This window comes from Nesoenas mayeri (genome assembly GCF_963082525.1).
Source record: "Nesoenas mayeri genome assembly, chromosome: Z".
NCBI lineage: Eukaryota > Metazoa > Chordata > Aves > Columbiformes > Columbidae > Nesoenas > Nesoenas mayeri.
Genome location: NC_137542.1, coordinates 34,264,673 through 34,286,357, shown reverse-complemented (window position 1 = coordinate 34,286,357; position 21,685 = coordinate 34,264,673). Strand labels below are relative to the sequence as shown.

Genomic DNA, 21,685 nt, shown 5'->3' with positions numbered 1-21,685 from the left:
GAGCCTTTTCTTCTCCAGGCTGAACAACCCCAACTCTCTCAGCCTGTCCTTACAGGAGAGGTGTTCCAGCCCTCTAATTATTTTTGGACCCTCCTCTGGACCCTTTCCATCAGGTCCATGTCTTTCCTGTACTGAGGGCTCCAGAGCTGGATGCAGGACTCCAGGTGGGGTCTCACCAGAGCAGAGTAGAGTATTTTTTAAACATATTGATTTAAGTTTATTTTTGTTTGTTTAAAAGAATATATTAGACTGCTTTTTGTGAAGTAGAATAGAAAAGTTCATAGCTCCAGAAACTCTGCTAGCTGTGCTGGCTGGAACTGTGGAGATGAGTGTTGCTGAGAAAAGAAGTAATCTCATCTGTTTGCTGTTTTGCACACCCTTCTGTGAGTAATTCCACTCACTCAAGAAGAATCATGTGTTTTCTCAAAGTTTATCTTCTCAAACATATTCAGTAGTGGGTTGTAACTGCAGAGTTTTTTCCTATGCACAGTTTTCTGTTATGATTTTATTAAATGTTATAATTGTGTCTGTACTAGAAACTCTGAATTTAGGTCTCTCTTGTCTGTATCATAGCCTCTCTAGTGAATAATTTTTTTGTATTGTAGTGAAAATAAGTAGCAGCTGGAATATTAACTTTTTTCTTTTTTATTTTTTCCCCACAGCAAATTAATGTTCCATGGCACTAACCAGCTGTTACAGCTGTAATACAAAAAACAAATGAAATCTTACACTGACTTTTCTCACTATGTGTTCCTATGTCATTCAGTCTGAATGAACATAGCATAATAAGAAAAGAGAGGATAGAACACTGTGTCAGAGCTCTAATGACACTATGTAAATTCCTCACAAAAACTACCTCGAATTAATTTTTAAAAGCTATTGTGTAGGTGGAGTATTTCCCCTTTTTTATTTGGTATGAATAAAATGTACAATATGCTTGAATAATTTGAGATTGAAAAGTCTGAACTTAATGCCCCAGGGCACAAAAGTCCAATATTGAATCTGTAAACCACCCTGTTTTTCAGATTAGTGTAGTTAAATTATTTGAGTAAATTAGTGTAATATGGAGGGGAAATAGAATCCTGTGGAGACAAGCAAATGAAAACCCAACAGTCTGTAGGCTGAAACATTCAGGGAGAACTTACCTAACACTCCTGTTTTCAGGCTTGATCTGTCAGAAGTATGAACCATCATCTGATTCCCATTAGGTCCATGGGATGGCCGTAGTGTGTGCTGTGAGGACTGTCCCTTGATGTTTTCTATTTAATGACCGCCCTTCTTCATGCTGTTCACTTGAGGCGCTACCTCTCAATGGAATCTGATCCTCCAGTGCAAGGCATTATGGCCAACTTTGACACAGCTGTACAGTCTAGCAGTGCAGCCAGTGATAATGTTTCTTCCGGAAACTGTGCCTAGCATATCTCAGCCTCAGCAGAGCATGACTTTGCTCTTTAGAGGACTCTAGAGAAAAAACAATCCAGCTTTTCCCTGCAGCATCTTATCTATCAACCAGCTGAGCTGCAGCAAGGGGCTTCCCCGTAGAGGTTATGAACACCTAGCAGTGGCATTCCAACCAGGCTCCCCACACACAGGTAGCTGTAAATGCCCAGATGTAGTGATGAGAGGAGAACACTCTCTTCTGAAATCTAGTACATGAACAATCAAATGGTTCTTCTAACTTCATTTGAATATTGCTTTAAAGATACAGTTTTCAACACCATCATCTGCTGGCTTTACTCTTGTCCATGATTAAGCATCATATTGTTATTCTCAGAAACTTGTAATTCCATTTCAGTATGTAATATACCAAGTTAAAATCAAGAGCCCATTTAAAATAGCACAGGTCATGGAGAATAGATCTATTATTGTAGTTTTTATTAAGCAAGACATTTATGTTGCCTGTTCATTCAGTCAGAACTGCTGAAACAGCAGCAGATCTCAAAAGGTGGATTCTCAGGAGTGTCACTTACTTAAGAAAGCCTATAGGAACTACTAACTTATTTTAAAAAAAAACCACAACGAAGTTTGAAATTAATTATTGCACATGAAAGTAAGTAACTTAGAATGTATAGGGAAATTGCTATCGCTTAAGGGGCATTAGATGACTAATATAAACTGGTACTCAAAAAGCATCTGTTGGGAAGTATGTTCAAACAGTATTTTCATCCAATTAGTTTCCCATTTCAAAATGGATAGTTTTGTATTTGGATGTGGGAAGGAGAGTCCTTTGCCTACTCCAAGCTCAAAATTTGCGTTTCATTACTGATATTGACCACTTCTAAATGCTTTAGGTTTTCTGCAAAGCTGGAGCAGTTGACCATTAAATAAACCTCTCCAATTTCTGTCATTTCCAGCGTTACTGCAGATAATGAACTGCATTATGCGGCGTATTCCAGAAGAGGCTATGCCATAAGAGAGTGAGATGGGCCATCTTTTAAATAGGGCAGCCATCATAATGGGTTTAATTTGGTTTTTAACAGCTGTGACTAGGTCAAAATTACTTTGCTGTGCTTAACTGCTGTCTTCATCACTACCCAAAAGTAGACCATCAATATGAGCATCTCCAAATGCATTTACATACTCAGCACCATAAATTTGAAACAATATTTTGCAATCATCAGTTACTTCAGACAAAAAACTAGGGTCTACTAAGTACCAAGGTATGGCAGGTGATCATAGTTTCTGCCGAATTCTGTACAGAATAATTACATTCTCATGATATCTATCACATGATCTTTTTTTCCCCCAAAAAGAATGTATATAAAGGATGCACCTGAGACAGCTGTTTTACTCACTACATGTTTAAAATGACACAATTTTGTACTGGCCTGGGCTTAACAAATGGTTATTGAGTCCAGAAAATTGCTGGTTTATAGGTCATTGCTGAAATGGGGAAGCTACAAAAGATAATGTGCGTTGCTGCTATAATCCACTGAAATCTTAAGTAAGGAAGATTGGGCAGCATGACACAAATACGGAGGTTAGAAGAAAAGACTGACTTAATACAAAAGACATTTCTTTCATTGGTTTCAGTTACAGGAAGTAACATCCAATTCGTGGAACATGTGTCATAAGTGCAATTGGGAAGATAGATCAAAAGGTGTGATAGGTCACTTTGAGATCTGATATAGTTATGAGCAAGAAAGGCAACTACTTAATGGAAAACATTTGGAAAACAGAATTACCCATCTTTAAAGTGAAGTTTTTGCTCTATTGTATCTTTCTCTGATGGACATAACAGTTTCTGTTGAGCATTCAGCAAAGTTTAGTGCATAACATCAGTATTTTTGGGGAGGATGCTTTCAAAACAGCTCAGGAATAATGAAATAATAGAGTCATTTTCGCATGTTTTGCAAAGAATATTGTGCCTGATTTTAACAAAGCTAGTGAAAGTAGACTAAGTGATTGTAATATTCAGTACTAGAGAAGGTTTAGTATGGATAAAAAACTAAGAAGAGATACATTGGTTTTGCTTGGCAGCATTTATAAGTGCTGATGTCTTAGCATAAAATGTAAGCTTGCAAGAAGAGTACTGTCATTCTGGGATATCTTTTGCTGCAAATATGGGCCAGTATTCCGTTCTAACATGAGTGAAAGGCATTGCTTCAGCTGCTGGTTCACCACCTGACACTTCAGTGAGAGGTGCTCAGTGGAAATAGGAACATGTATTTTCTGAGACTTGCTGTTTAAGGGTGGGAGTGTAATTATTTCCTATTGGACTGTGCACTTCAACCCCACAGGGTTACTTGTAAGAACTGCATCACTTCCCATTATGACCATCCTCATTCCAGCAGCACTTGTGCATTCAACACATGGTTTCTGGTTATGATGTTATGAGGGTGGAATGATTGCATCTATTCACATTTCATTTGTTTGTTGATGTGGCATTTATATTAAGTAGGAGTAATTTTTTTTTTCTGATTTTTTTTTCTTATGTCACCAGTGCACCTATTCCATTCTTCCATCGCTGTGCTCCTGTGAACATTTCCTGCTATGCCAAGTTTGCAGAGGCCCTGATCACCTTTGTCAGTGACAGTAGTGTCTTACACAGGCTGATTAGTGGAGTTATGACCAGCAAAGAGATTATAATGGGACTTTGCTTGTTATCACTAGGTAATTTTTTTTCTCATTACTAGCTATTTCTTAGTACTGCATTAGGAGATTGTTAACACCCTCTAACCACAATATGAGCAAAATCCATGTACGATAGCAAAGAGCCCGTAGAAAATGGTCCAGAATGCTTTTTTAAAATTTTATTTTACAGCTCGATAACATATTCAGAAGCAATATACATATGAATTCCTGTTTTTTCTCCTCCTCCACTGATTATGAGATAGATGATGTGTGGCTGTTGATTAGCCAGCATTAGTTTTGGTATAGTTAACAGACCATCCCCGTTCTCCTAATTTTTATTATAATATTCTCCTTTCCCATTTGTAATATTCATTTTTTGCCAACCCACGTCCAAATAAACCCTTTCCAAATAAAAAGGACTGGGTGAGAAATGCACAATAGCACCCTTTTCTAGAATGTAGGGCATTTAGTTTGTTTCACTTCACATAATTTTGCAGGCAAAACCAGAAACTTAGGTGTCCATTTGCTGTATTGTATGCTGCCCCCTTCTTCCACTTAAACTTCAGGCCTTTGAAAATCTCAGCCTGTCTAAAGAGTTGGAAATTCCCAGCAGTACAGAGGTACTGAATAATTTCTACAGTTATGTCTCTGGCCTATAGACTCATTGCACTAGACTGAAGTGCTGTTTTAGCAAAGTCTTGTGAATGAAGGTGGAATGCTACTTAGCCACGTAAATTACTTTCCTAATGAATCTATTTTATTCCTACAAACTATGAAATCTGAAATCCTAAAATAGGAGGCTCTAGATACCAACCAAGTGTATGAGGAGTGTGGGTTTAGAAAGAAACACTGTGAATCTGTACTAGATAAAGAGGTCCTTTGTTTTCAGTTGGCCATTGTGGTTTTTTTATTTTTTTAAGAGGATGCTTTAAAAAAAAAAAAAAAAAAGGCATATTTTCAACTGTAACTGAAAGCCTGTTTATTTTTGACAGTTGCAGTGTTTGATAATAATGGTAGAAAGACTGTTCTGAATCTGAAAGCTAGTGGCTGATTAGCAGTGCTACTGTTCAGTTAGAGTCAGAAGTTAGTACAGAGTTTTACAGACAGTCAATTTAAAAATATTTTTCATATGTTCATAGTTAAAGAGCATTTCTTTACTTTTAAGCAGTGGGTAAGATTGTATGATTCAGAAAGGCAGGTTCCAGTGTCTTTCTTGTAACTGCTGCACACAAATACGTATATGCAAAAATATGTGTGTGCACTTAAAGACATCACTTACTAAATCTCAGTTGGCTGAGATTGTATCTAGCTTTTAACATGCAGCTCCTGAATGGCAGTGTAACTATAAGAAGAAAGCTTGCTAAAGAACTCATTTTGAATGTTGAAAATGGAGTAGCAATTTTTTTTATTTTTTATTGGCATGACATTTTGGAATACACAGCTGTCACATTATCTGCACTTGTTTGACAAGTGTATTTGAGTGCAAATTCTGCTCTAGTCCTCAGTAGGTGTGCTTATGTTACCAGACTCGGAGTACAATCATGTCTTGCTGTCTGTTTTGTCATTGTCTAAATACATGTCTGTCTGTATGTATGCATTATGTCTTGTATTTAATGTACCATTTAAACGTATTTACGTTCGCTTTGTTTTAATCAACAGTATCAAAGCAGAAGTTGTAGAGGTGCCTAATTTCCTTCACTGTCTGTGCAGCAAGTTTGTAAGCCTCAGAAAATAAATCTGTCTAAAAAATTCTGTTGGAAGGCAGTTATCTTAGTGCAGTGGGAAAATTAGGAAGACTATTTCTACTTGAAATAATTGCTCTACTTATTTTGTCTCTTTTGCAGTGTTGTCCATGATTTTGATGGTTATAATCAGGTACATTTCAAGAGTACTTGTCTGGATTTTAACAATTCTTGTCATTCTGGGATCACTAGGTAAGTCTTGTTTGTCTCCCAGGTTCTGAGTGCCCAGTTCTGGTCTTTGTGTTCTGTGTCCTCAGACCAGCTGCATCCTGCACAGATCTTAGACCATGCATTTCCATTCAGCTTTCCTTTGAGTCCCTTGCAACACAGGTGTCAAGAATACCTACCACCTTTGTAATTGCAGTCCTCTCCCAGATAATACATTGCTCCTTAGAGATGTGCTGCACACCATTACTTGGCTGTCAAGCTTCCTGTCAGTTTATCTCACTACAGCCCACATAAGCAATATGAGTTGTTCCTCACAGGACTTGTAGCACATCCCCAAACGTTGCCTGCTTCTTAACCTGCTTTCCAAACATGTCAGCAAGGCAGCTAGTCTGGGTATGTCTGATGGCATACCCACCTGCTGGGTGTATCAAGCATGCAAGAATCAAAGGGCAGCTGTTTATGCAGCCTCTGGGGACCTTAGGATGTAGATGTGTTCATACAACCCTGACATGTTCCTCAGCCCCTTCAGTCCTCTGAATAGCTCTGTAGATGTATCTAAGATCTCTTCTTGAGAAGAGGAAGCACAGGTGCTTTTCTGGGTATTTCTAATCAAATCCTTGTATTTCCACTTGACTCAGAAAGTCCTGCATAACTTAGATTATCTATGAAATGCAACCAGCCATGCTATCTTTGGAATGCCCAGAGATTGTTGCATCCAAAATTAGGTAACTTGCATGAAAATAGCTTTGTTTTATCACATTAACTTTTGCATTTGTAAAACTAAAGTTTTCTGTTATTGATACTCAGTAACTAAGCCAAAATGTATGAGCAGGTGACTGTAGAGAAGGAGGAAAAATAGAGTGATCAAATTAGGAAGCACTAGCAACTTAAGTCTTGCAATTCCTGACCTCAAGGGGTAGAAGAAAAATCAGCAGACCATCTACGTTCTTTCAGGATCACTTATTTTTTCTGATTACTGGTCTCAGGATCTGTGATCATACAAAATGAAAAAAAAAAAGTGTTTTTTTCATTTCTATTCTCTTTAGAAGCTGAGCAACTATGTTGAGTGAGAGAATTGAATGACTTATTTTATTGCCATCTGTTATTATGTTCTAAAAATACCGCATCCATTACACAGACTGAATAAGAACATGTCATTTGTGATACATGCTGCGTATTCTGTATTTGCTTTTTGTTTGAGAGATGCCAAAAGAGCATCCTCCATTTTAGACCTGAATGGAGTACCTTCAACAAAAACTTGTGATCTCTAGATAAGCTTGTGCAGCTGATTCAGAAATAACAACAGACCAGAGGAGGGTACTCAAAAGAGGAAAAAAAATGTATCAGAGAGGAAAGGTTATCTCCCTATGGGGCTGGAGCCCTGTATTTAAGAAAAGTTGCACCTGAGAAAGGTAGCTAGAATAGGACAATGGTATTCACAGAATCACAGAATGTTAGGCTTTGGAAGGGACCTCAGAAGATCACCTGGTCCAATCCCCCTGCCGGAGCAGGAACAACTAGATGAGGTTACACTGGAATGTGTCCAGGCAGCTTTTGAATGTCTCCAGAGTAGGAGACTCCACAACCCACCTGGGCAGCCTGTTCCATAATGCTAGGATTTTGTAACAAAGGTTGGAAGAAACTACCTCACATTATGTATCACTAGTCCTTTCATGCACTTCACCCTAAAGCACAGAGTCAAAGAGCTGCAAGTCTCTTAAGGGGTCATAGTGAGGTGAGACTGTGGAAAGAGTAAATCGACTTGAGAAAAGGGCAGCAGAGGAGAGCTACGCACTTCTGCCTTCTCAGAAGTTCCTGTTGGGTTAAGCCTCAGTGCTTAGATTAGATGTAAAAAGAAGAAACTCTTTAGTTTCTGTGTTGCTAGGTAATATGACTGAGTCACATAGAAGGAGCATCTCTCATTTATCCTTTTTATTTTTTCTCTAAAACATAGGTGGTACAGGAGTCCTGTGGTGGCTCTATGCTAAGCAACGAATATCTGCCAGTACTGTTGATACTCAAATAGCCAAAGACAATCTTCAGGCTCTCCTGATTTATGCCATTTCAGCTACAGTCTTCACGGTATGCTTTGCTAATGGCAGTGTTGTTTTCTTGCTCTGTCATCCTGGTGGTCTCTATTTTTTAATTCAGGTGAAAAGTTTATATTGCACACATTTTTGAAGAGTTTTATTTCTATGTTGCAGTGATTTTTGATGTGTGTGTATTTCCAGGCATTGTTCCCTAATATCTGATTTTTGAGTCAGGAGAGAGTTCCTAACCCTGCAGCTACTCTTGTCTGCTGTAAAATGTCCACAGGGACTTCCAAGAATAGGTACAAGATTGGTCTCCCAATCCAGTTTCACTTAGGAGATTTTTATTAGGTTCCCAGTTCAAAGGTACTTAGTCATTTCAGTTTATTTGAAAGTCCTTAGACCATTCCTGCTTCTAAAATTGGTTGTTCCCAAACTTTTTCCATTTACAGAAGTATTATTGTTAACTGAAACACTAACACTGACTACTAAACAAATTTATCTTCTTTAGGCCTTGCTGTTTGTTTCAGAGTCACTGACTTTACTACTGTATATTGACAATGTTGGACTAACATATATGACAAGACCATCACACCATGCTCAATTACAAATTTTAAATTGTATTATTTGTTAAATTTTGCTGATTTCACTGGTTTTAAAAATACAATTGAGAATAGATTCTGGTCTAATCTTGTCAGCCTGAGGCTGCTGATGATTCCAAATATATAATTGTGAGACTGGAATTCTCCAAGTGTATAATTTTGAAAATAATATATCACTAGAATAAGCTGGTAGAGGTTTTATGTTTTGATCTTGTGATCTTAACAGATAAAGCGTGTGCTAATTTGCTGTGCCTGAATATCTTAGCTGTCCAAAATGGTAGCATGCTTATTTTTGAATTTTCTATGATTTGGAAACTTCTTCCTCTAGGTTATCTTGTTCCTGATAATGTTAATTATGCGCAAACGAGTAGCTCTCACCATTGCCTTGTTCCACGTGGCCGGCAAGGTCTTCATTCACTTGCCACTGCTAGTCTTCCAGCCATTTTGGACATTCTTTGTGCTTATCCTCTTCTGGACATACTGGATCACAGTCCTGCTTTTCCTTGGTACTACAGGTAAGTAGCTAGCAGGCTTATTTTAAATAAATTCCAGTTCATTTTTTTATGGGTTCAGGCAAAATTGGTCAAAAAGCATGTGGGAACCCGTAGGAAAAAACTAAAACAAACAATACTGTCATATTGTGCTTCTGTTCTTGTGTGCTTCAGTGACTTCGAAACACTTGTTTTAAGAAAGTTGTTGTGCCTTTGAGTCTGCATTCCCAGTATGTTACTTTGTGCCTTAGGCCAGCTTTTTGATGTAATGCAAGTTGTCATGTTGCAAACCACAAGAATCCATAATAAGGCAGCTATCACAATTTTTCAAGTAATTCCCTCTAATTTTACACAAATGAGTTAAAACCATCCTAATCTTGCAGTTTATCTCATAAGGTATTGTATAGTAGCCAGTACTCACCCAGATGAAGACATAGTCATGAAAGGGCTGTTGCACGCAATTACTATCTCCCAAAATGTAAATATACTGGAACTAATTCTCAGTTGTTCACAACTTAGGTGTCTAGTATTATTCCAGCACTTTTCAGGTTTATTAGGAACATTTTTCTGCTGTTTGTACACTGTCTTCTGAGAGCAGCCAATGTATTCTCAATTTCTTCCTGCTGTGACAAGCGTAAAAGATGAGAGCTTTGTTTGTGTTCAGAGTCTGACAAGAGCTTCTAGAGTTAGTTAATTCTTCTTCAGAAGAGAAACCTAGCAAACCTTTTTAAAATGGGAGATGTCTGTGTTATTTTGGAGGAAGTTGTAGGCAATAGAGACCATCATTCATTATGAAAACCGTAGAATTCTGACATTTGTCGTCTCCTGCTGATCCAAAAAGTAGCAGTGTTTCAGGTCACAGAGCTATTTCAGGGTAGTACAAGATAAGTATTTTTTTATTTCATAGCCCGAATTCTTAGTGAGGGATGGAGGTAATAGAATTCATGTGTTTTTGTTCTCTTTACTGCTGAAGTTTTTAGTTTTCATTATGTGCTGTGCTATGTGCAGAAAATGTTTGCCTCTGAAAGTTCACTTGGTGAGTTAAACATCGTCACACAGGGACTAAATTTGTAGCAGAATTTAGGCTCGTATTATGTTTTACTGACAGAGCTTTTCTATTGGCCTTGATTCCGCAAAGACTAGTTTATGCTTTTAGCTCCATATGCAGTCACTATCTTCACTGATATCAGTTAAGAAAAACTTTGGTGCAGTACAACCAGGCCTTATCAATCCAAATGAGGAGAACTGGAAAAGTGTACATTATCTGTGTATGAGAAGAAGCCTACACTTATAAAGAGCTTGTTCACTAAAACCAAAATTATTTCAATAGTTTAGTTTATTCACAAGAAAATACTAATTTTTTATATAAGTACAAAAACATAGCTAAGAAGCTAGAGAAGGTGTGGTCAGTGCTAAGTCAAAACAGTGGTTTTCAAGGTAAGCATTTTTATCCATGTGATGTTACTTTCAGTATGTTTCTGAATTCCATCAGCGGTTCACATAGCTGTTGTAGAAGATGAAACACCTCAGTCTGGGTTAATACATTGAAAAAGAGCTTAGGATAAGAGGGTTCTGACATGTGCAGTCAGTCTCAATACATGATATCACTATTCAAACTAGACAAAGAGTCAATGAATTTTTGAATGTATGAAATCATATGTTTAGAATCTCTGAAGTTGCTCCTTATATCCATAAATACCTTCAAGCAACAATTATTGTTGAAATACATGCACAAACACCAGAAAGGAAACAAAAGTGGTTGTTGTTGATGTGTAGAGGTAGGGAGCTATGAAGTTCAATATTGATTCTGACTGTATTAATGATATCAACAGAGCAGCAGACTTAAATTAAGAATAATTGAAGCATGCTTCTATTATATTTAATAATAGAATGTTTAAAACAATTTTTACTTCTGGATGGTGGTTAGTTTTGGAAGCTTTTTACCATGTGGCTAAAAATATAAAGAGGTGTTGTGAGATTTTGAGAGTATGCTCAGAATATTGTTGTTAGCGCTTTTTTCAAATGCCATTATACTGATTGTCTCAAAAGCTGTATCTTTCTTATGAACAGTCTTCCTAAACATGACATGTAGAATTGTCAGTAGAAGCTAGAGGGGTTTTGCTGTGGACAGTTATGAACTGTTAATATCATATGCTTCCTTCTTTCTGAGTTGATGTAAGCACTGTTTCCTTTTCTGATCCTCATTTATTTCTAGGTAGTCCTGTCCCAAATGAAGAAGGATTTGTTGAATTTCGGATGGTAGGTCCTTTGAAATACATGTGGTGGTACCATGTAGTGGGACTCATCTGGATCAGCGAGTTTATTCTAGGCTGTCAGCAGATGACAGTAGCAGGGGCTGTTGTGACATACTATTTTACAAGGTAAGGACAACTTCAACAGCTTTACTGTAAGTGGCCTAGAAATGGAATTAGTGGAAATAATGAGAGACAGAGCTTTTGGGGAGAATACTTGCTTCCGTCCTCAGATCTGGAGAGCAGCTGAATTGTGTTGACTCTTAAATCACGTAAAGTCCTAATATAATCTGTTTTGCTGGTTGTATATGGTGTTCTTGATATTTAGGACTTGAAATCTTGTTTGCCTTGTAACTTGTGCACATTGTACAGACATGGATGGTTGTTTACAAAGCAGAATGCAACTGGAAGGTCATCTGTGGTGCTAATAATTAATGCTGACAAGCTCAGTAGGGATTAAAAAATTCAAAGCAATTGATTATTATTTTAATAGCAGAACAATGCCTTTTACATTATTTACAGTGCTTCATTTATCTTTCTTACACAAGATTACTTAAGGTCTTATTAGATTCATCATTTACATAACAGATTCTTACAAGATTGTGTACAAATAAAAAGTGATACAAAATATATGTGCATTAGAGCTTCATGTTTCATTGCTATATTTGTGTACTAAATTGTGTATCATGGCATATGTTATGCTGGCTATTCTGCATGTATATGCTACCTGTTGAAGAAGGCAATATTAATTATTAAACAATGGCTTTACCAACCTTCACACACAAGAATTTTGCTTCACAGAGGTAAGAAACTGATTTCTCACAGCCCCAAGCCTGGGAGTATTCAAGAAGAGACCAGACAACACCCTCAGACACGTAGTGTGAACTGTGGAGTTGTCCTGTGCAGGGACAGGAGTTGGACTCGGTGGTCCTTGTGAGTCCCTTCCAACTCACGACATTCTACAATTTCAGAATTGCAAAACTAGCTTTGGGGATTTAGTCTCTGGTATTTGAAAACTTTCCTGAAATGAAGATTGTTTAAAATTTACCTAAAGTAAATGAAAACTAATGTTCTTATTTTAGCCTTTTAGGTCCCCTTTTTTTCAGAAAAAAAAAAGTGGTAGCACATGCTTGTTAGTATTTTGTGAGAATAAATGATATTTCAGTGTTCTGAAGTATTATATTTTGGTATGTAGAGCAGAGCTATGGCAATATTTTCGGTAAGGAAAAGAAGCAAGTACGCTAATACCTGTTTTGTAAAAGTATAGTTTCATGAAGCTTCTCCACATGTTGACCTAGATCTAGTAGTTCAGGATACCTTTCTTAAAACAAACAACCAAACATACAAAAAACAACAACAAAAAATAATTAAAAAAACACATACAAAAACCCCACGAACAAAAACCAAACAAACCAAAACACTAAACCCCAAACCCACCACATAATTGTTCAGGAACTTGATAAGTAATTTTGTTCAGGTTGTTCAGCTAGTGTTTTTTGGCCTATGTTTTTAGACTTTCATATGAAGAACATTGTATATAAAAATCTCTGGTGGTATCCAGCAACCGCACTCTATTCTTCCCATGTGCTCTTAAGAGTCTATTCTTTAAAAAAAATTAGTTTTTAAATAATGTATTCAAATAGTTTTCAAGTGTCTGATTCAGATTTTTTATTTTTAATTGGTTTGTATCTTTAATTGAGACTGTTATCTGAATTACGTTCAACCTTATCTGCCCTAGTCTTTAAAACAATATCAAAGGCAAGGAATTAATTTACTGTACTGACAGAAATTCTGTTGTTTCATTAATGATGGAGTTCTCCAGTATGCGAATGAAATACATCTATGAAATTATTAGAGGATGTTACAGGGATGTAATCTTGTGAATGATTAAACTAGATTGAATAAAGAACCAGGAAAAAAACAGAGGAGAGAGTATGACTTCGCATTGAAATAGATAGCTTAGCAATATGTATGCTTCATCTGTAAGTTGATGTATTTTCTGTCGCCTGAGGGTGAATAATGACTTTTCTTTTAACTGTACCCTATAATTCTGTAACAGGACTTTTATTATAAGTTAGTAAATACCCATTTCTCACTACTGTTATCTTTTTTTTTTTTTTTTTCATTTTAAGGTACTATTCTAATCTGAAATATGACTTAGTAAGAAAGGAAAGGGCATTAATTTGGACTTCCCTATTATTTTGCATATTAGCAGCTTTCCACAGGAAATGAGATGAAGTCGATATAGGTTCACTATTCGTTCACCTTAGCCAGATGGATTCCTTTCAACTCAGGCAGTAAGAGACCTCAAGGTGTTCTGCATTATGGATTCTGCCCTCAGTTATATTTACCTCAAAAGGAGGAAGTGGTTGGATTACCTGTGTCTACAGCTCAGATAATTTATGTGACTGTGCCCAATGGGGAATAGTATTTGGCTTCCACCACCTGAGCTCTCAAAGTTAACTGGAAAAAAATGCAGGGTAAACCTATTATAATCATTAATATCTCAGGATTAAGTTATGCAGATGTTAGTTTCATTGAATGAAGACTTTACTTTTTGAATGAAACTCATATGAAGGTAACTTTCTCTCAAGCTGGGGGGATAGTTTATGTTTGGAATGTTAGCACTTGTTCCTTTAATATGCTTATTATTATGTTCATATCTCTAATAAAGAAGACGAGCCATTTAAAAAATGTTGAATAGAGCTGTTCTTTTGGAGAGAAATAGAAGTGTCTTCCTTGGTAAGAAATAGGAATAAAAACTTAAAGAGAGAATTGCTTCAAAACTGTGAAAGTATTTGTCTGAGATATATATATATATTTATGTCAGAGATATATCTGAGAGATGAAAATATTCTAGCCATATTGCAATAAAACAGCTTGTTTTAAGGCTTGATACTTTGTTCCTTGAGGATATAATAGCTAAATCAGAAAGGCAAAACATCTGACAAAATAATTTACCTAATAAATAAAAACACTAGCATTGTTTCTGAGTTTTTTGAATGTTTTGTACGGCACACCATCAGATGCCCTTGTGACATACTCATTCCTTGTCCTATTCCTATTACTGCATTAGAGCCAAAACTGTGACTTGCACATAGACAGTCAGCGTGCAGTGAAAAATATTCCCTGAAAGCTACTATAAGGATAATACATTCCTTTTGCACATTTTTAATTGAGAATTTGTAGCACTTCTATATGATATTACATACATACTGATCATTCTACTTTATTCTCTTTTCAACAGGGAGAAAAGGAATCTGCCCTTTACTCCTATTCTGGCATCTGTTAATCGCCTCGTTTGTTACCACCTAGGAACAGTAGCAAAGGGGTCTTTCATTATCACACTAGTGAAGATACCACGAATGATTCTCATGTATATTCATACGCAACTTAAAGGAAAAGTAAGAGAAATAGATTCCATTTTCTTACTGAAACTCAAGACCTGACATACATACAACATTTTGACTTGATCTGTGCGAGAGGCTCAAAGTCTTGTTTTGAAATATTTGGTCTTTAAAGGACTATGGGACTGAGGGAGATTACTTAAGCTACCAACTGAGTATCAGTTACTGAGACAAAGGAATATTATTTTCTTCAGATCCATTGGTTTTATTCTATCTTTTCCCACATTTTTTGTTTTCCTAGGAAAATGCTTGTGCTCGCTGCATGCTTAAAGCCTGCATCTGCTGCCTTTGGTGTCTAGAAAAGTGCCTGACCTACTTAAATCAGGTAAGATTTTTGATTTTCAAGTTTTATGTAAAGGCTGATCCCCAGAATGCAGTCTGATGCTGACACATGTGTATTGTATTTTGGAACTGAACTTGAATAACAGTACTTGAGTCTCATCTCTATTACTGAAATTAAACTGCAAAACACATTAGTCTTTGCTTACATTGCAAAGGCGAAAAATTCGTCTTTGTGAAAATGGTATCTCAACTATTTAACCATTTGTTTAGCAGCTGGAGATGTTCCCTCTTATGTCCACTCTGTCAAGCTACATGTGAGTTTCAAAATATGTTTTCTGTGAAAAGAGAGTGAAGCTTTTCTAGGTCTAATATTTAAGGTTCACACAATTGAAAAACTATACGTAACATTGAATTATCATCATCATCTACTAAGTGGAAAAAGAATTGCAAGTTGTGACGTTCTGGCTGGTCAAATCCCTTTGTAAAAGGGGCTTTGTTGACCAGTACAGAAAGTAAAATCAGAAGAAAGCATTTAGAAAACTCAGTGTAATCCTTGAAAATTGCCCTGGCTAACCTTGAATGCAGTCTAGTGAAGTATTTAGAAATTATTTTGCTGGACTGGTATGACTCTCAAACTCTTTTATATTTCCAGAATATTTTTCCTAACCATTTAATTGCTGTAGTTATGCCACTGCTCATCTCCTGCAAAGAAATCTCAAATTCTGTTTAATTAGTCTTTTGGAATAAACTTGTTAAGGCATAAATGATGAGAAGAATACTAATTCTCTACTATCTGTAAACTTCTGTCAGATGGTACATACTGTTGATTCAACAGCTCTCAAGGGAATCTTCATTCATTAACATAATGACTTACGTGACTTAGTCAGAAGCCATATTTTCCCCCTCTCCTTCCCCTTCCATGTCTGAAATACCTGATCATCCCATGAGTAAATCTTCCATCTCCTTTTTGCAGAATGCGTATACAGCCACAGCTATCAACAGCACTAACTTCTGCACCTCAGCAAAGGATGCCTTTATCATTCTAGTGGAAAATGCTTTGCGGGTGGCTGCCATAAACACAGTTGGGGATTTTATGCTGTTTCTAGGAAAGGTATGTCTGCTGTCTGCAGTTATGGACCTACATAGTAGCAAGCTTTCCTTAGCAATGGCTTGCACCTCAATGAGGAAATGCCTTAAAATTCCTGTTTCTTAGTATATACTTCATCAGATTTAGCTGCATCATATCAGGAATGGACTGTCTAGGATAGAAAGAATAAACAGATGATCCACTTACATTAAGTAAAAGTGATTAGAAAGGAATAGCTGAAGATTTTGCACAAATTTATTTTAGTCAAGTGATTAGAATTTTTAAGTTTTTGATTGGTTTTATGGTTAAAACCTAGAATTGTAAGGAAAGGAAGTAACTTCTGTAACTTCTGTTCAATAAGGGCTCTCTAGGTTTATGTTGAAAATTGACTCATTATTGAGACAAAATTGAACTGGAAGGTAGTACAGAAGCCATCTGTGAGGAACTGACAGCTTACGCAACTAAGTCACCTCTACTCTGAGAATAAAAAGAGGCTAGAATAATTGCCATGTTCAGTCAGCTTTTTGGGTCTTCAACTCATGGAGATATGCTTTATGGAAGCTTAATCCACTGAACTATTCCTATCCTTTGAATAATTTTGTGCCGTTATTTACTAAAACAATATCAGTTCACTTATATCACTTGTGCCTAAGCATTTGGACACTTGCTGGAGTGCACTGTCTTACTTATTACATTCTTCTGCTTTTATTAAGTTAGAGTACAGTGGGCTGAACTTTGAATCCAGTAGTTAAGTCAACATGATCTGAGAAGAAATAAACACATAATGAAGATATAGGTGCTTGTGAAGGAGGCCATGAAATTACATAACGCAATTTCATGGAGAAATCTGAAAGGTGTTAGGAAACATCTCTAATAATTTGAAAGACATCTTTTCAGGAAGAAGTGTGCAAGTGACAGAAATGTTAAGATGACCAGTGCAGCATATGAAAAATACTATCAGCTAGAACAGTGCTGGGCTTCCAGCCTGTCTTCTCTACCTGTCTAACCTGGTATTTTCTTAATACAGTAAAGCTGACCTATTTTACACTTCTGTGATTAGCTGCAGTTAATAATAATAGGTTCTGAGATGTTCAAACTGTTGAGTGGCCACAGTTGTTTCAGTCCTTTTGTTACTCATGAAGACCAAACCAGTACATAGAGAAATATTTGTTAGGGCGTCACTTATAGTGTCGTTCTTTGGAGACTGTTACATGAAGTACCTCACAAGAATTCTGATGTACTTTCCCCTGTATGGAGATCAGACAAAGATAAGACAAGCTTGGAAGTTATTTCAACCAGCAAAGTGAAAAACACACCATCTTCCTAAGACTACCTTCTTCCCCTCACCAACAAAAAAAACCCAATTGCATGTTAGTTGATTGGTAGCATCAGGTTCCAGGATTTTTGTAACTGACAGGATAAAGTTATTTTTTACAGAAGTATTGTATAGCACTAGAACTTTGACAGCAGGATACAAATGTACTTTGGTCTGAAAAACACCTTTTCTGTTGAAGGATGTGTTTGAAACTATTCTGACCTACACATGCTGGACCAATGGATAAAATGTCATTTACTCTTTGGTATGTGGGGAATGCAGGAGGTAAAGATGTCATTACCAGTACCATCTGTAACCTCTAGTTCTAGCCCTAGTGGACCAAGAAGCATATAGGTTAAAGAAACACAGTCAAACAAACACAAAATATCAAAAGGCTTCTGCCATTAGAGTTGTCTTCTGCTTTCTTCTTCAGGTCCTGATTGTCTGCAGCACAGGTTTGGCTGGGATTATGTTGCTGAATTACCAACGAGATTACACCATCTGGGTGCTGCCACTCATCATTGTGTGCCTCTTTGCATTCCTGGTTGCTCACTGCTTCCTTTCCATTTATGAAATGGTTGTTGATGTCCTTTTCTTATGTTTTGCCATCGATACAAAATACAATGATGGGAGCCCTGGGAGGGAATTCTACATGGATAAAGTTCTCATGGTAAGTTCCCCCTTGCTGTATAAGTCTAAGGATATCATTCCATAAAATGGGTATTTTGACAGTAGAATGAACTCACTTGCTGAGTTTAATATGGTATTTTTTTTTTTTTACTTGGATTACCTTGATGTCTTGTTCATGGCTTGATCAGCAAATAGTGTTATCTAATGAGCATCAGATAAGTAGTGATGCTTCCTTCCCTTGGTGTCACTGGTATTGGCTTCTATTTGCTGGCTGTTACATGAGCAGTCATCTTGGAGAATCATACTCTTGGTTATCATTTCTTGTAAATGATACAGTGCAGAATGGAAAGAAGCAAAACAAGGGGTAAAGGCTTGGGTTTTGTACTTTCCAAAGGAGGACAACAGGTTTTACGTTCTGTCCTGGAGCCTAGATGCTATGTCAAGGTCCTTTGCACTATTGAGTTCTTATTCCCTGTTCAGTCTAGCTAGAAACCAAGATGTAAAAATTCTGCTCCTCAAGCTCTTCAGTTTGTTGTCGAGTAGGTAATTTTCCTAACAATGTTTTAAAGTGGCAACCCCGCAATATGTCCCTGTAAAATGTACTGCTGTGTGTAGTCTAGAGGAAGACTCTCATGACTTCTTAGCCTTTTTTTTTCCTGATTACTTGTTGGAAAACCATGTCAAGAACTTAACATTAAATTTTTGGTAAAACCTTATAGAATCTAGAGTGTATAATAAATAAAACACTAGCTGATGAGTTGCTTTATACCACAGAGTAGAGGTGATATGCAGCATGCTCTCTCTGAAGACAGGGAGATAAATCATAAAGCATTGTGGGTTTTTTCATTCAGCAGTCAATATCACAAAACACTACCAGCAGAAGTTTACTGAAGTTTGCTACAGAATGCTTGCCTTTAAGAGAAAAAAAAATACATTAAATGGAATTACCACCTTTGCTGATCTTCATGGATAGGTGGTTGTGATCCAGTGAAAAATTTTAGAATTTAATTTGAGGAAAGTTAGAGATAACAAGACCTTGCAAGTAATTATCTCCAGGTGCCTCTGTTTAATAGAGTTCTAACATTACATACAGTTCACAGGATAGGATGTAATAACTGGGGGGTTTTTGTTCATGGTTCTGTTGTTTTTTTTTTGTTTGACAACCACCCTTTTACCTTTCTTCCCCATAGAGGAGAGCGTTGTGTGACAAATGTGAAAGTTGTAACAGCACACAAGGCAAATACCTGTCTCCCTTCTGGAATTAAATTACTCACCTTTGTGACTATTAGGCAGGCTTTTTTGATACTTTGTGGACAAGTCTGAGCAAGAAAGTGGGAAGAACAAGTTGTGTTGACATTTTGAGTAGTTACATCTTGAAGTTTTGTCATGAGATTTGATGTTTGGAGTCTGCTCTAAGAAAGCACTTTTCACTTCATTACTGTTTTTCAGGAGTTTGTGGAGAATAGTAGGAAATCTGTGAAAGAAGCTGGCCGGGGAGATGGCGCTGAGGGCAGAGAACTAAAACCAATGGTAGGTGCAGATGAGGAGGTGACGATCCTCCAAGAGTTTCACTTTTACTTCTTCTCCCTCTTTGTCTTTACTGACTACACTTCTTCAGGAGAAGTTTTTGTTCTCTGTATCACTCAAGATGTTCTGCTTTTTCTGTTCGTGAGCTTGCCTATCACCTGGATGGCAGAGTTTTTGTCACAGCTGAGACCATCACCTGTAAAAGTAAGATGAAAGGAACTGTGTCATGAAGCTCAGGCAGTACCATTTCATTAGGATTAGTAGTGTGTGTTATGTGGTATACACAGACAGCCCCAATTGCAGAGTACTCTCAAAATAAGATGGCTCTGGAATTCGTTGGACTATTCTGACTTTAATCCTCTTCAGCCCTGGGCTGAATGATTTTTGTTCATTTTACATTCAATGTAAAAGCCTGAAGAACACTACTGAGCACATACATTGCTGTGAAGTAGGACCAGGCATTCAAAGTTCTCACCAAATTATTTTGTACACTGCCAAGGAACTGGATACAGTGATTCCTTTCAACCTGCTCATATGACATTTCTCCCAGTTGTTTGTTTTTATTGCCAACTACTTATGTTGCTTGTCTCTTGTGTGCTCTTTCCATCTCACACTGTCAGATACACAGACAGTGAACAATGCATCATCTATGCTTCTGCAGCCTGTTTTACTTATGGTGTGCCTGTTAGAAAGGCATTGCATGTCTGAATAGCCTGGAATAAGGAACAGCTATACATGGTACAGATAACAGATAGGAGGATGAGTTTGGAAGGTGGAGAACTGAGAGCATATGATGGAGAGCCAGGCTGGGCAAGGTATGACTTGTCATCGTGCAATATGACTTTGCGAAATAAAATATTTTTCCATCATTACTTTCTCAGAATATTTGGGGCCTAACTCACTTCCTTACCATGGGGATATATTTTTTAATCTAATAGAATCTAAATAACTATATACTAACAGTAGATTTTTTTTTTTTCAATTATATATGTGAAGCCATGTTGCATGAGCACTTTTGACTAAGCTGGAATGGGTTCCTGCTGTAGAGTGGAAAGACGTGTAGCTTTGCCTGTTTTGCTATTTCATTATAACGTACCAGTTTCTAGATTTGCTTATGCCTAAATGCTGTCATGTTTATACAAGTAAAAAACTAATTCTATGCTCATTTACTGTTTTCTTCTGGGAGTAATTCTAGCTGTTCAAATAGACACTCATGTTGGGATTTTCAGAGTGGTGCGAACACTGTAGATGTAAAGCTGCCATTCAAATGATTGAGAATTGGGTGTGCAAACACTCTAGTCACATGCACAAAAAAATTAGTCCAAAATCGTATTATATTAACCTCTCATTCAAGAACTGGGTTACCTTTAAGTGGTTTTCCACTTACGCTCTTCTCAGTGTCAGCTCGGATCAGTACTTGCACTTTTGTACTTGACTGCCTAGAGCTTGGATGTCAAAACCTTTATTCACCTGCCCTTGTAAAAAGGCAAAGCAGGTACTTGAAAGTCAAGGATGGCCTTGTTCCTTTAGAAACTGGGCTCCAGGCGCTTGAGCCTGGCACTGGCTGAAGGTCCCCTTGGGACTTCTGGAGAAGATGCTGAGTACTAGGGGCTCAGCCTGAGTGTCACCTGCTGAATTACTCCCAGTTCTGCTGCTCATGTGATTGTCTTGTTTGGGACTGATTGGGCCTTGTTTTCTCAAGTGATCTTCCGTTTTCGGGCGTTCAGCTCCTACTGAAATACTAGGATCTCACCTCCTGACAAGGATGGGACACAGCGGTTACCGCTATGAAATTTCTGATACCTTTCCCTAAAGCATTGATAAAAGGTCTTCGTTTCATCTGGAACAGGATAATACATAAGTATATTCTGTACTAGTAGGACTGCTTACAGTCCTGAAACTGGGTGTCTGAAAATTAGATTATTTATTTATTTATAATAGAGTCTTTATGGTTTTCCTTTAATCTCCTTGAAATGTGGATATTTCTTAGACATGAAAATTTGTTCCAGAAGTGAAGTGCCCAAAGTGCAGTTGCATTTTCAATGGGTATTAATAATAGAGATGAGGAAACATTTAAG

General features: G+C 37.2%; 1 protein-coding gene across 1 annotated transcript in view; it reads left to right on the top strand.

Annotated features, from left to right (window-relative positions):
• SLC44A1 (solute carrier family 44 member 1) overlaps positions 1–21,215 on the top strand; it is a gene marked incomplete at its 3' end in the record, with an annotated part of 60,206 nt that extends 38,991 nt beyond the window's left edge. Inside the window, exons 6-16 of the mRNA XM_080362875.1 lie at positions 3,944–4,113; positions 5,919–6,008; positions 7,939–8,066; positions 8,945–9,135; positions 11,327–11,488; positions 14,607–14,763; positions 15,008–15,091; positions 16,022–16,159; positions 17,884–18,120; positions 19,530–19,811; positions 21,138–21,215. Of these exons, the coding sequence (XP_080219001.1) occupies positions 3,944–4,113; positions 5,919–6,008; positions 7,939–8,066; positions 8,945–9,135; positions 11,327–11,488; positions 14,607–14,763; positions 15,008–15,091; positions 16,022–16,159; positions 17,884–18,120; positions 19,530–19,811; positions 21,138–21,215 (1,717 nt within the window). The remainder of the gene's footprint in view (positions 1–3,943; positions 4,114–5,918; positions 6,009–7,938; positions 8,067–8,944; positions 9,136–11,326; positions 11,489–14,606; positions 14,764–15,007; positions 15,092–16,021; positions 16,160–17,883; positions 18,121–19,529; positions 19,812–21,137) is intronic.
• Positions 21,216–21,685: the final 470 nt, after the last annotated feature.